This window comes from Metarhizium acridum (assembly GCF_019434415.1).
Source record: "Metarhizium acridum strain ARSEF 324 chromosome Unknown scaffold_276, whole genome shotgun sequence".
In the NCBI taxonomy this organism is placed as follows: Eukaryota; Fungi; Ascomycota; class Sordariomycetes; order Hypocreales; family Clavicipitaceae; genus Metarhizium; species Metarhizium acridum.
This window is the reverse complement of record NW_027094025.1, coordinates 65,034-79,749: the sequence shown is the minus strand read 5'-3', so window position 1 is coordinate 79,749 and position 14,716 is coordinate 65,034. Positions and strand designations below refer to the sequence as shown.

At 48.8% G+C, this 14,716-nt stretch overlaps 1 protein-coding gene across 1 annotated transcript; it reads right to left on the bottom strand.

Annotated features, from left to right (window-relative positions):
- Positions 1-1,356: 1,356 nt before the first annotated feature.
- J3458_013108 (Type I Iterative PKS) lies at positions 1,357-9,409 on the bottom strand (the record flags this gene model as incomplete). The annotated part of the gene is made up of 5 exons (XM_066120253.1): positions 1,357-2,199; positions 2,252-2,572; positions 2,639-7,335; positions 7,393-8,002; positions 8,207-9,409. 5 exons carry the CDS (start codon positions 9,407-9,409, stop codon positions 1,357-1,359), a joined length of 7,674 nt encoding a protein of 2,557 aa, XP_065974538.1.
- Positions 9,410-14,716: the final 5,307 nt, after the last annotated feature.

Here is a 14,716-nt window from a genome sequence, read left to right as displayed (position 1 = left end):
TGTGCTAATCTCCATCATCAATCAGGCCGAGTAAACGATTGCGGCTATTCCTATACCCTACACGAGGCTCGTGGCCAACGCCCTAGTTTGGCTCGTTGGCAATATCATGCTCCGATGAGCCGGGGCGAGGTAGGTTAGACTTTGACATTCCAGCAAGAAGTATCCATCGTAGCAATGCATCACTTTTTGGGGTATTAAAAGCAGACTCTCAACCGAGGATAATATGGCAGTTGATAGCGAGAGGCAGTGTATTGGGCCTAAGCATATATCTACATTGCTTTTTACGTCGGCTATACATGAACAAGCGGTACCGTAATTGAAGGCTAAGCGACTTGAAAGGCGGCTTCAAATAAGTTCCAACCATAAATGTGTTGATGCGTATTGCGAGTAGTATATTTGACAACCAGCCCGCCGGTAGCAATGGGTTCACTCTACATTAGGCCAATTTTTGCTCTCGAAGTAATGTATGCACTGTTAGTTAGAATACACCAAGGTATGCCTCATCGTCATGAAGACGCCATCTTCTAAAGGATGGTGTCGACTCACTCGTTGTAGGGATGCTATGATTGCCTCTCAAATGGCGTTGAAGGCGCCATGCAATAGGTCGTAAGGGTTTACGACAAGGACAAGACAGGTTGGATGGCCACAAATCGCCGCGAAGCATTGAAAAGCAATATTAGGAGTAGAATTTGAAAGTATCGGGCAGAATACAGTCATACATGCCCCTTATACTCCGCCCACCCGAGCCCTTCATCGAGCCAGCAACGCCCGTCACATATGCCTCTGATATTTGGATCGTGGGTTGTGTAATCTTTGAGATCTTCGCCCATAAGTCGCTGATTGACGGGTTTTCCGCAACGCAGGACGATATTACCGCGGAGCAGGTAGAACTGTAGGGTCTCATGCCTCCCGAGTGGTGGAGTTAGTGGAAGAAGCGACCCGAATGGTACGATGAAGCGGGCAAGCCGACGAACAATGCGTCTAATACCTGGTCATGGGAACCGGCGGTTTGAGTAGTGGGTGTGAAACTCGCGACGGTCTACGAATATGGCAATAATTGGCGAGCAAGAGCGGGATGCACTGTTCAAGCTCCCGGGCCGGATGCTCGCATGGAGGCCAAGTGAGGGACCGGATGTCAAGAAGGTGCCGGAAACAGATGGATGGTGGGATGGGTCTTGCCCGCATACCAGAAAGTTTTGTAAGGGCATTGAACTCCATGGGACTGACTGGGAGAGCTAGATTCAGTTGCCAGCTAGTCCTGCATGTATTCATTAAAACTCGGCCATGTGTCGTCTTGGAATGTGTTGCACTGCAAGTCAGTATGCCTCGTGGCATTATTTATTCGGGCCGTCTCCATTAACCTTGTTTAAAAGTCCTAAATTCGCTGTTTCTTGCAGCATGACTAGCCAGCGCAAATAAACTTTGGTCGCGCATAAGCTCTGAAACTGGTACATCTACGCCAATCTCCTTTGAAAACCAATTTTTAATCTCGAGGGCAGTTAACGAGTCTACTCCAGACGCATAGACTGGTAGCGAGGCATCGATATCGTCGACTGACACGGAAAGCACGCGCGATAGCTTCGCCTTCAAAGACTCTAGCACCACGTTGGTCGCGTGGGAGTCTTCCTGTGCTTCTTTAAGCAAGATGGATGGCGAAATCAATCTTTTGTAAGTCTCCTCGTCCTCGGGCCCCCCTTTCCTGGTAGTTTGTCGCAGTGCACTGAAAAGAGGCTTATGCGACCACGCAATATCTTCTTTGGCTTCTTTCGACAGCGACGCAAAATAACCGAGACCAGTGACCATTTGTGTCACTTCGGGATAGCCGTCCAAGGAAGGAGAAAGGCAGTACTCGAGACACGCAAGCAAATCGGGCTTCGGCATGCTCCCCATTCCACGACGCTCAAGTTCGTCATCCAAGTTGCGCTCGGCGGCCGCACCGACGCCAGATATTGCGCCGAGATCAAGTGCGATGCCGTGTTCTCCTTGTGCTCGCCGATGTCGTGCTAGCGCATCTTGAAATGTGTTGCCCGCCGCATAGTTGCTCTGTCCTGGAGAGCCCATGATGCCGGCTATAGATGAGAGCATGATGAAGAAGTCCATTCCACGTGGGAGAACAGAATGCAGCGACCATGTGCCCTGCACCTTGGGTCTCGTGGCTTCCATCCATTGACTGTGCGTCATGTTTTCGAAAACCGCATCCTTTTATCCACATTAGTAGTGTGAACAGGACCGCTAGATAGTCAATACGTACCGAAAGGACCATGGCCGCCTGGAGGCAGCCTTTGATGGCAGGCATCGTGTCTCTCACGCTGTTGACTGCGGCGCGAACCGAGTCCACCGATGTCAGGTCACATTTGGGCGACTCGATTCGCACCCCTTTATCCGCCATATCCGTAACGAGACTTCTGGCTGCTTCGGAGGAACAACCGGATCTTGAAAGTACAATGAAGTTGCGCGCACCACGCTCAGCCATCCAAGGGATTAAGGCGCGCCCGAGACCGCCGAAGCCGCCTGCGACGACGTACGTTGCCTGCTCTTTGAATTTGTGCGGGACTCTTGGAGCTGGCACCACCTACTCATTGTATCTGTTAACACTGGAGCTGTGAGCGTTGTGACTATTCGGGGCAGGTTTACTAACGGCAACTGTAGCGCCTTCATCCATATTGACAACCACCTTGGCACCATTCCGACATGTGCGCACTCTCTCAATCGCGGCCTTTAAATCTGCAACAGAGAAGACTTCTGGTGATGGCAAGCAAATTGTCTCTGCAGGCTCTGTCACAGGTTGGGTTGCGGCAGATAGCATACCTCCTGATTGAGCACGCATTGCATTCTCTAGTATAGAGCGAATGGCTAGCCTTGTGTATGTCACACTCCCATCGCATGCTTGTTCTATACTTTGCTTGACTCTTCCCTCGACGTCGCTTGCCTCAATGAACCTGCCCCCGTCGGTAATATTTAGCCATGAGGAAAAGTGCTCGGCGCTATTCGCGAGGTTCAGAATTATATCGAATTCCGCCAAGATCCTATCTCCATGAGTGTAAACGCGATCTCGTGGAATATTGACAAGGTTTGTCACCATGTCGAGTTGCTCTTGATCATCGACAGTCATATACACTGTTGCATCTAGGCCCACAGCCATTTGAGCGGATGCGAGTCCAGCAGGACTTGTACCACTGTGAATCAAGATTCTATCTGATGCTTGAAGCCTCGACATCTTAATGATGGCATAGTATGCGGTGTAACAGGCGTATGGAAGCCCGGCAGCCTCAATAAATGACAGAGACGGAGACATCCTCGCGACAGTCGACGCCTCTGTCCGAATATATGTGCCCACAGCCCCAGATAAACAATATCCGTACACGCAATCGCCAGTCGCAAACCCAGTTTTCGGACCTGCATCAGTTATAATGCCAGAAAACTCGTTGCCGAATCCAGCTCCAGCCTTCTCACCTGTCGCGATGAGATAGTCAGGCATACTAAGACCTAATGCTTTGATTTTGATCAAGATTTCATCCGATGCCAGGGGAGCTTTCGCGTTTGGCATGTCCTTGAAGTATATACTGTCTAGGTCGCCAGGCTCTTGGATCGAAAGAGCTAGAGCGCGTCCATTGTTGGACTTCAAGGTTGCAAGCTCGGGCTCTGGGCAAATGATTTGGTCTTTGAGATGCTGATTGAGCGTGGTTGATGTCATGACGCGTGGTACGTGGAAAAGGCCTTTGCGGTAAGAAATCTCTGGCTCGTGAAGCACATGAGCATCAAATGATCGGTAAAGAGTAGAAAAAATCACAGGACCAAGAACTTTTGCATCAGACTCCTCGAAGGAAAGCTCGGTGTACCGACAGTCCAATCGCTCAGTCGTTAACGTGCGTCCCAGACCGGTGAACATGCCGAACTCGGGATTCGCGGCGCTGAGACCACAGCCATTTGTTACCCAAATCACCCGTACACCTTTTTGAGTGAGAAGGAGCTTCATTAAGTCGAAATCAGACTCGCTCATGTCTTTCAGGAATGAATTTCGGGACTCGAGAAGGAACACATATGTTGCATTATGAGAAGAGTCTGTCGTGAGCTGCCTCATGGTTTTGACTGAAAAATGCAGGAATTCAACCTTATTTCCAATATGTCTAATTTGTTCTGCGAGTATGATCTGTTCAGACTCCTTGTCATCCACGACGAGAATGACATCTCGGGGAGCGGTATCAGATCGAGGATCTGCGAGTTTGGCCGTTGCGACCAAGACTGATTGAGACTTATGGTCGTTGGTGTCATGGTCTGGGAGGTCAAAGTCAATGCCGAGAAAACCAGCATCAACCAAAGCTTTGTGCCATCCTTCGGTCGAGACACATGGCGTGAGTCTCCGTTCCGGCTCAGCACCCAACCACCAACCGGGTACTAAGCCGAACGTGAGGCCAACACGAGACGTCTCAGTACCAGTTGTCTCATACAAGATCAGTTGCCCACCATCATTTAACAGAGATCTTACATGTCGTAGCGTTCTACGTAAACTCGTAGTAGCGTGGAGCACCAGAGAGGCGATTATGATGTCGTATTTATTCTCCTCGAAACCTTGACTCCCGGGGTCCTTCTCGATGTCTAGTACCTTGAAAACCATTCTTGGCAGTTTGTATGAGAAGCTCTCTTGAGCCTTTTCGAAGAAAGCTGGTGAAATATCGGTAAAACAATACTCGCTAAATCTCAGAACCCCTTTATTCGCACCCAGACTCGAGAGTGCCTGCAGAACGGGACGTGTAGCTCCGCCTGTGCCAGCTCCAATCTCGAGGATCTTGAGCTCAGGGTTCTTGTGTGCTTTCAGGTCGACAAACGACGAAATGCGGTTGTATGCGAGGTCGTGCACACTACTACTGTAGAATCGGTCCGCGAGTCCGGAATTGAATAAGAAATCAAGGCCGTTCATTCTACCTTGGAGGATAGGCACTATGGCCTTGCTAGTTTCGCTCAACAGCTCGCCTGTCGGATTACGCGCAATGAATTCTTCCACATAAGCAGGACGCGTTTCTGGGTTCGCAAACCGTGGATGAGCGGCCAGCAGCGATGTGTATTTTTCGTAATTCCAAACGGCTTGCATCCACGCATAGTATCTCTGGAGGAAGTCGGGTAAACTTTTGGCCTTCTCTTGATCAACTGCGTGGAGCGCCTCGCGTACTGCATCTAGCGAGATCAGCTCTTGGAGGTCTACATCAATTTTCGTCGATGCTGCATGGCCAAATTCTTTGGTCGACGCATCCAAGTACTCAACTATTTTCTCAGTACTGAGTCTGGAAATGTCCGGTTTCCACAGTATGCTGGAGATGTACAGATCCGGTTCGGCTCGGTAAGAATCAAGATTGTAGTCAGACCCTTCCGAGAGACCGTTTACGACGATCATTTCTTCGAGGTCTTCGACATCTATGCCGATGATGGAGGTTTCCAAATCGCGGAAGCACTTTCGGTTAATCTTAGAGGTGAGGCACAATGCGGGCTGTGTGCTCCGTTTAAATTTGCCAGAAATGATAATTGATTTCAGTGTTGTTGGGTATAGACGTGGGATTTTTTTGAGACCACCCATGGCAATCGCCGCTTTGCTGATTTGAAAAATAGTTTCTAAAGAAGTTGGATGCATAAAGTAATCATCTTCACCGGTCCCTGTGACGTGCGCTCCGTTCCGAGAAAGGTCTATACCAACAATCGCTTTGCCTTCTTGAACGTTGAACTTGAAGTTTGATGACGCTTTTTGAAAAGCAGGGCCAGCCAAATACCCCATGGCTCCCATATTCTTGTAGAATACCTTTGGGTCGACACTTTCGGTGCATTCTGTGGCGTATTTATCTAACCATTCCTGCCTTAGTGTTCCAGTGTCTGGGCGGTGATATTGGTTCAAGTGCTTTCCGGACAGAGTTCCTGAGCATAAAACACGAGGCTCATCGGTCTCCCAGGCGTATAGTGTGAAGGTGTACATACAGCGGAGACTGTTATCGACCGGCGCCATTTGTTTGAGCGCGGTTTGGACTTCAATCTCTTTCCTGTTAACGGTGAAAATGAGAGGGGAACCAAATGAGACATTACGCAACTCGTATTCCGAGAAACTTGTATCGTAGTTATAGAGCTGTCTTAGAGCCTCAATAGGAAGCGTGAGTAGAGCGGCAGGGTTAAGTATGACGCTGTCATCTAGGGCAGGCTCCTGTAGCCAAGGAATGTCTGAAACTGCCATGATGTTTCTCCATCGCGGTTCCAATGGATTCCAATCTACAGCGCGGCATCCAAGCAGCTCGTGCCGAGGATATTTCCGGAACCTGTGGTTAACGCTAATCCTACTTTCATGCCAGTACGATTGAGAATGATTGAACGGGTAGTTGGGCAGGGTGGTCAATGGCGCTACCACACTATTATCTAGTAGGGGGTTGTTCACACTGTTGATGTTGACAGGGATGTTGCGACAGGCAAGTCTACCTATAGTATTTAAACAGTTCGTTTGCGCCGGATTATTTCTGAAAAGTAACGATTCATACTCGAAGTTTTTATCTTGGTTCAGAGAAACTAGGATGTCTCTAATGGATCGCTGCAGGACGGCATGCGGCGCCACTTCGAGCATCTGCCCGTAGCCTCCTTCAGCCTGGGCTGCAGAAGAGATGAGCTTTTTCATCGCAGGGTAGAAGTTGACGCGACCAAGTAGGTTATCCACCCAGTATTGAGGGTCTCGGAGCGCTTCAAGCGACATATTGTCCTTAGTGACAGAGGAAAACATCATTATACGATTTCCTTTTTCCATTTCTTTAGAAAATGGCTGCCTGGGTTGTTTTGGTTCCAGACTGCCCATATGACGCAAATATTCGTCAGCGACGAGATTCATGTGTATCGAGTGATACGGGACTGTAATTGCAAGCGGCCGGCAAAAGATATTCTTCTTAGCAAGCTGGTCGCCCAAGGCAACGAGGGCTGTTCTCTGGCCTGATAGAGTCACGTTAACATTGCTGTTTACGCAGGCAACTTGAACACACTGCCGACCGTACTTGGTCTCCAAGTCAGCAATGTACGGCGCGATCTCTTCCTCTGATAATCCCACTGAAGCCATTGATCCATCAACATTGCCGGATTTTTCCATCTTGTCTGCGACAACACCCCGAAAATACGCCACCTGGATTGCAGACTTGTGAGATAAAGCCCCAATAGCGTATGCAGCGGAAATCTCGCCAGAAGAGTGGCCTATTACAGCATTTGCACAGAGGCCCCACGATTCGACCAGGTCAAACAAAGCGATTTGCAGTGCGGTGGAGAGGGGTTGTGAGAACTTGGGAATGAAGACCCGAGTGTTTTCATTTTCCCTATGTAGCTCATCTACCGAATTTTGTTAGTGATTGTTTCTGCGTAGCTGGGGACGAAATGCAAATGTACCGAGCAACGACCAATCACTTCCTAGATCCCGCATCAATCGGTCTGATTTCTCGATACTCTCGCGGTAGACTTTGTAGACTGGAATGAGGTCAATGCCCATCTTGGCATAGTTGGCTCCTTGGCCAGAAAATACAAATGTTAGGTGAGATGCAAGCGATGATCTGGTGGGCTTCGAAACTCTTGTTGCCAGGTTTTCCTGGAGATCAGAAATAGAGTTGGATAAGAAAAAGGACTTCCAAGGAAGTTTACTTCTTCTGTCGCTGAGGGTATAAGCAAGACTAGCAAGATACCGTCCGGCCTTCTCCTTTGTCATTGGGCCTTGGCATCGAAAGTGATCCTCGAGCCGAGTCGTCAGACGGTCTATACCGTTCTCATCAGCTGCTGAGAGCATGAAAATTCTAGTAACACTTTTTTCGGAGGACAGGTTTGCATCAATCAAACCGTCAACTCCATTGGCATGATGAATACTACGGCTGTTAGTGTAGCCGTTGGTGTGGCCATTGAGATTGCCGTTGGAATGGAAGTTGGCATGACAAAAAGTGTTAAGATTGTCAGCCGTCGTAAGGTGGTGGGCGACAATTCCTCTCTTCGAACAATAGTTGAGAGCATCCTGGGAGCATCAGTATTGGCTCAGCAGCCATAAAAACAACACTAACATCCAATATAGCATGCGCATTGCTACCGCCATACCCAAAACTATTCAAGCTAATACGGCGTAAACCGCTACGCGGCCAAGGAATCGTTGTCGGTGTAAGCTGCCCAGACCAGTGTTAATGCTATTGAATTTGAAACAAAAAAAGAGAGGATGTCTCACCCGTAGGCCCCATTCTTGAAACGGAATTTGCGGGTTTGGCTTTCCTGTTCCTGAACATGCATCACCTGGAATGAGACCGGTTTCTAACATGAAGATGGACTTGAAAACCCCTCCTAGACCTGCGGCAGCTTCCAAATGTCCGATATTAGCTTTTACAGAGCCAATATATAGTGGCTTCTCCGACGATGTGTTAAAAGCTCGGTGGATAGCCGTTGCTTCAATCATGTCCCCGACCTGGGTACCGGTGCCATGGGCTTCAAAGTATGTGGTAGAGCCGAGATCAAGCCCGGCGGCCTTATAAGCCGCCATTACATTTGAGACTTGCGCTTCGGCACTTGGCATCGTCAATCCTGGGGTACGGCCGTCCTGGTTTATGGCCGTTGAACGAACTATGGCACGAACAACAAGGCCCTCCCGAACAGCGTCTGACAGTCGCTTGAGCACGATGAAACCTTGGCCGTCAGCTCGGCCAAACCCATTAGCTCGACTGTCGAAGCTCCAGCAGCGACCATCTGGAGAGAGAAACCCCATGTTGGATAAGGGAATCATTCCCGCATCGGGCACAATAGATAGATTGCTGCCCCCGACGAGAGCGCCGTCAGCCTCGCCCGCTCGAAGAGCCGCGCAGGCTTGGTGCAACGCAATGATACTGCTCGAGCATCCCGTATCTAGAGTGAAGCTAGGCCCTCGTAGATCAAAATACCAACTGACTCGGTTTGCAAGCATTGCAGTGCCAATACCAGTCATGGTATATTTGGCGTGGTGGTCAGGGTCCTTCAATAAAAGTGACTCGTAGTCTTTTCCGCTCGCACCGACATAGCATGCCATGTCGGAGCCAGCCACCGACTCCATTGGGAGTCCGGCATTTTCGAGAGCATGATAGGCCGTCTCGAGAAGGATACGTTGTGCCGGGTCCATTGTTGTGGCCTCTAGAGGAGGTGTGTTGAAGAATCCAGCATCAAAGGCTCCCAGGTCGCGCTTCAGAAAGTTGCCGTACCGAGTACTTGTAGCACTTAGCCTGTCTGACTTTGGGTGATAAAATGCATCGATATAGAAGCGGTCTGGTGGAACTTCGGAAACTGTTGACTCTCCGGCAAGTATAAGATCCCAGAGGCTCTGCACAGTTGTTGCTTTGCCAGGGAGTTGTGCCGCAAGACCGACTATAGCAATGGGGTCTAGGTCCGGCGTGGATTCTGAAGACATGACTGGCTATGAGGCAAGTGAACTTGGATTATTGAGATCAAGCTGTTGAAAGTGAACTGAAGACGAGGTGTCAAACTAAAGTACTGTCGGTAACTGAAGACGTATCTGTGACAAGGGCTTGATGTCAAGGGCTTGGAGCGGAATGACTCTATTAGATAATAACCTTGTAGGGTGTTAAAGGTCCATAATTTCCAAGGGAAAGAAAGGAGAAAGTGACTATTATATATGCACGAAAAGAACAGCTATGCCCAAGGCTCCCAGCGGGTCATGTGTTCAGTCTGTGTAACCTCTAGGTCCTGCATCGGCGATGCCCCTTTATTGAGCGGTGTGATTGTTGAGCTTTGACCGTGTAGTAATGTCCGAGGAGCGAAACGGCGCATTATAAAGCACTGTGAATATTGGGGCACGGGTCGACGTGCAATGCCTGTCTATATCAAGAGTAAACATTGTGACTACCTAGCATTCTATCATGCGGGGTGTTATGTGACTCTCGTACCATTAATGTCTTTCTACTCTGCCGCGATCCATCATGATAAGCCGGGGGCTCCAAACATAGCCACCAGATCTTATTGTGTTTTCCTCCTCGTCAACATGCCTTGTCTCACCAGTCTAAGATCATCGGCCGGTGAGAAGGCTCCTGAAGGTTTCCATGGACCTATCTCATCTGTCAAAGTCTGCAGGGTACTCTCCCTGTCGGTAGGGCAGCAGGAAACACTTTGTTCGTGACAGGGACTGAGACTTGGAAAGAGGATAGGGAATTACTCTACAAACCCGGCAGGGTAGGGAACCTTCGCATGCAATAAGCATGCATGTGAGGGGCTCTGCGTCCAAAGTGTCGAAGGGAACTGCACCGATGGGAGCATTTCGCTTCCCGTCGCTTCGGCCATTTTCCGTGGGTGTCCTGGCATAGAGCCTCATTACTCGCAGTGCTGAATGTGATCTATATACCTAGAGATAGTCTCAGCCCAGCATCCCTGATCCCATCTTCGGGCCTTGGCTCGATAGTCGACCATAGCTGGCGGCTTGAACAGCAGTACCTCAAGTATAAGCCATTTCAATAGTGCATTTTAAGCCTGTCAAGTCCATCAATTTGCTCCGGTTAGCCAAGCAAAATGTACTCTTACAATTTCTAGCTTTCTTTGACAAGTCTCTCGTTTTTTTTTAACACGCCAAAGACATAGTCGGAGGGTGGGCTCATTCATTCACTCGTTGTGCGTCAATTTATCTGATGATAATGTACAGGTTTAAGCGAGAGACGTGTGCTTTTTTTTCTTGTTGGTTTTTCGTACACTTGTTCTCAACAGTTCGATCTAGCTGCAATTCGAGTTCCTTTGATCAACCCTCAGCGGTATCGTAAACAGAGTGAGCCCGAATGTATGACCTCTCGTCTTATGTGCAGTTATCCTCTCGCCGATTACCCAATACCTGGCCTGGTTACTACCATTTGTACCGACTCCAATTTTCTTGGTTTCACTTGCCATGGATTATAACATTGATGATTCCTCCATTCATGCTAGTCAAGTAATATGCCAGACTCGTCAGTATCTCGCGTCACATGGCTTGCAAATCCTGCCGGGACCGCAAGCTACGGTGTGAGGGCGAGCAACCATCGTGCCAGAAATACCGGCAAACTGGTGAAGTTTGCGTCTCCCTTTCCACGTAGCGGCCAACTACCAAGGCTTTTGGCCTTAACCGTGGAAACGCTGCAGAAACGATTAGACAAGTCGTCTGTTTCGTCGCACCATGATTGCGGATGGAAAATATCGCTAAGTGGCGGCTTTCGATGCGTATCTAGAAGAAGCTGAGGCACGCATCTTAAGAATGGGACGCGAGTCGGACAAGCCCAGTGTCCAATACAGTCCCAACAGATCCATAACTAGTGACATTTCATCATCAGGGTCGTGCAACCTGCGCGAGTTTTCCTTCATGCCACCCGGAAAGGGACATGGTTCGTCTAGTCACTCGGGCTATTCCAGGATGCTCAAAAACAACAATGCCCACCATTCTCGCCCAGAAGTCTCAGCAGCGCCAATCCGGAATCCCTTGTCTCTTGGCTCACCGGAAGAGAACCAGGCCCCGGTCAAACCCGCGAGAAGAGGACGCAGACAGTTATGACAACCTAACAGACGACCTCACTGCCAACCTGCTACTACCTGACGAAACACCGTAGCGCACTGGGGCCGGTGGGCGCTGAGGCTGCAGCAAACCTAGGTCTTCTCCAGGCGGATCTCCAGGAGAGCCGTCCCGCTTCTTCCAGACACATGACAGCGCTTGTACTAGCCCTCTGTCCAAGGATCAGGCATATATTGACAAAGACGGTTCAACAGGGTCGCAAGTAGGGTGTAAAAGGTCCACGGGTACCCGTGTGGGTTGCTTACCCGTGGGCTTTGGGTAGGAAAAAAAGACCTAAATGGATTTATGGGGGAAAATGGGTTACCTATGACTATTTATTAAAAATATTAGGTATTTTTAGGTACTTAAGTAAGACTTATATAACTTATTTTATACTTTAAAAACTTAAGACTTATTATAAATATAATTAAATATTAAAGGGTTAATATTAATTATTATAATTAATTATTATAATTAATTTATTTATTTAATTTACATTATTATATTATATTATTATACGTTTATAGGTATTTATAGGGTACTTATCTTTATATTAGGTTACCCGTGGTATACCCAAACCACCTACATGATAAAATGGGTAGCCCACGAATAACCCAAGAAAAACTTGGATACCCACGGGTGCCCACGGGTACCCGTTTTTACACTCTAGTCGCAAGGGGGCACTTGATGGCACGAGTGTGCATGAGACTAGCACACAAGACACCTGCGAGGGGCATTGGTGAGAAGGGCGGACGCATAATTTAGATAAAATGACACATAGGCAAAGCCTGTTATTGCGTTGTAATCATTACATGCCTAGGTACCTAAAGTCGCATAGACACTTCCCTTCACCTAGAGGTAGTCCGAGGCGCTGATGTGCATGCCGAGTAGTCAACCCAACCTATCCAACATTGAACGACGGCCCGGGTCGGGCGCGCAATCCAGCCATGCTGCCGTCCTGACCAAGCTGCTGTCCAAATGGATGACTACTGCATGAGCGTTGCATCAGATCTACATTCATTCTTAGCCACTTTGGGAGATCTGGCTCATGGAGAGGCATTGAATGTGGGTATTGCGGCTTTGGCTCTTTTCTTGGAGCAAAGGTCAGCACTTGAGCAGACGATTCAACTGCACATGCCGTTTGCGCTGACTCCTGACCCCGGCCTGGAGCAACCAGACATTACCAGAATTATTTAGAGTCTACTATGGACTAGATGGCCCAGGCCTACATATGTAGCGTGCGCCACAACTTACGTCACAAGTCGCCGGCCGTCTCGGCCCGTCCAGACCGATTCCATCATGCCTCGTTGGCGAGCCGCAGTAGCATTCGATGTTGTTGTTGGTCCAACACTCCATCAATTCATGTCCGCAAACGGGGATAAGAATTTTCACCCCCGCCTTGTAATGCATCAATGATATCATCTTACCGGGCCCCTACGAACTTGACCTATTGCCCCAAGCTTACCCACCACGTTCAAGTTACTTCTCGCTGTACATGGCCTTCTTGGAGCCGCCTTGATGACGGGCCGTCCTGCCATACACGGGATCCTGACCGACTTCCAGCAGACGCTAGAGCACCATGACCACATCTTGCCGGGGACCAAGTCGGCGCTCCCCGCCTCTTTCATGGGAACGCGTCCGCTCGACCTCTTGCCACGTTCTCTATCACTCCATTCTGGGGTTCCGTCGACGGCTCAAGCCCCGGAAACTCTGCTGCAGAAGTAGACTTTGTGGGCCAGCTTGCCGCAGCTTTACAGAGGAAACGGCGCCACGTTAGCTGCTACATTGATGTGATTCGAGCTCATCGGCACAGCCTTTATAAGCTTGGTCGGATCTATCTGGGGCCTGAGCTACACTTCCGCTTCACCCCTATGATACCTATCAGACGATTTCACTCGTGCCTCGCGCACAGAGTCGCTGTTGTTTTGACAGTTGCAGCGGTTTTACTGCGGTCGGCCATGCAACCCTCTGTTATGTGTTGTCGGTCATCCTCATGGGATCCCTTCAACTGTTGTGGTATTCTGGTCTCGCAAGCCAGCTATCCTCACACAGGGGCAATAACAGTCTCGTATGTATGCGTGTCATGCGGTGGCTGGACGTAATGCTCGTTGCTATGGGGCTGTTTATGCGCAATGCTGTTGTTTCGCTTTCCGTCTCAACCACACTTTTGTCCAAATACACAGCTTTATGTTTGTAAGCTTTCTACAACGCTTGAGTTGAAATTGGGTTCTGTCACTTCCTAGATTATAAAAGCTATCCAATCAACATAGGGCATAAAACAAAACGCGCATTCTATTATAAACGCTACTAGAAACAGGGTCAGAAAGGCTATACGCGTGGTAAGAGAGTTGGAGTTACTGGTTTGAATCGTCGTAACATAGTTGACCCTAGAGCAAATCACCCTCTACTACTCTGGTACCCTGTCCGTAGATTGTATAGCCAGGCAATACCTCAGGCTCAACGCAACTTGTTTCTGGGCTGGGCGCGCTGCGCCGCGTCAAGGGTTAGTTCGTGAGCCAAGATTACTATTTGTCTTACCATCATCAAGACAGCCGTTTATCCTAATTGGGAAGGCATCGGACTTGAACAAACCGCACAGAGCAAGCTGTTATGCTTGTTGGCCCGACGTATCGGGCTTCCGACCCGGATCAAGATACGCAAGCGGGCCGAATCGACTTACGTCGGACATACTATCCAAGAAATGCATTAGTAATTCACATAGTATAGTAGTGTAACCCGAGTATAATCAGATGACAACTTATTTTTAGGTTATCTCGGGCAATTTATTTGCGTAAATATGGAAACTAAGCCGACTATTTTGTTTCACATCTTATTGGTAGTATTATCCCAACCAATATTCTCCTTACCCACATTATCCACCTACCGTATATCATTCAAGACAGAAACCATGTCGACACCTCATTTAGTGACGCGTATAGTATAGAAGGCAATGTAGACGTGACTAAAATTCGTTCCTTTGGCACTTTTCACTTGTACCTGCTGTAACAGAACGTTAATTAAGACGCATTACGCCGCCGCTTTTAGCTACAGCGACTCAGGCGCTAATCACCTGTTGCTCACTGAGCGATAGTGAGCTTCCTGAGTCCTTTCTGCTATTCTTAAGCTATACACGCGTATTATAAGGTGGTTGGGGGGACCCCGCCCACCTACAACGCGATTGATAATGTCACGTGA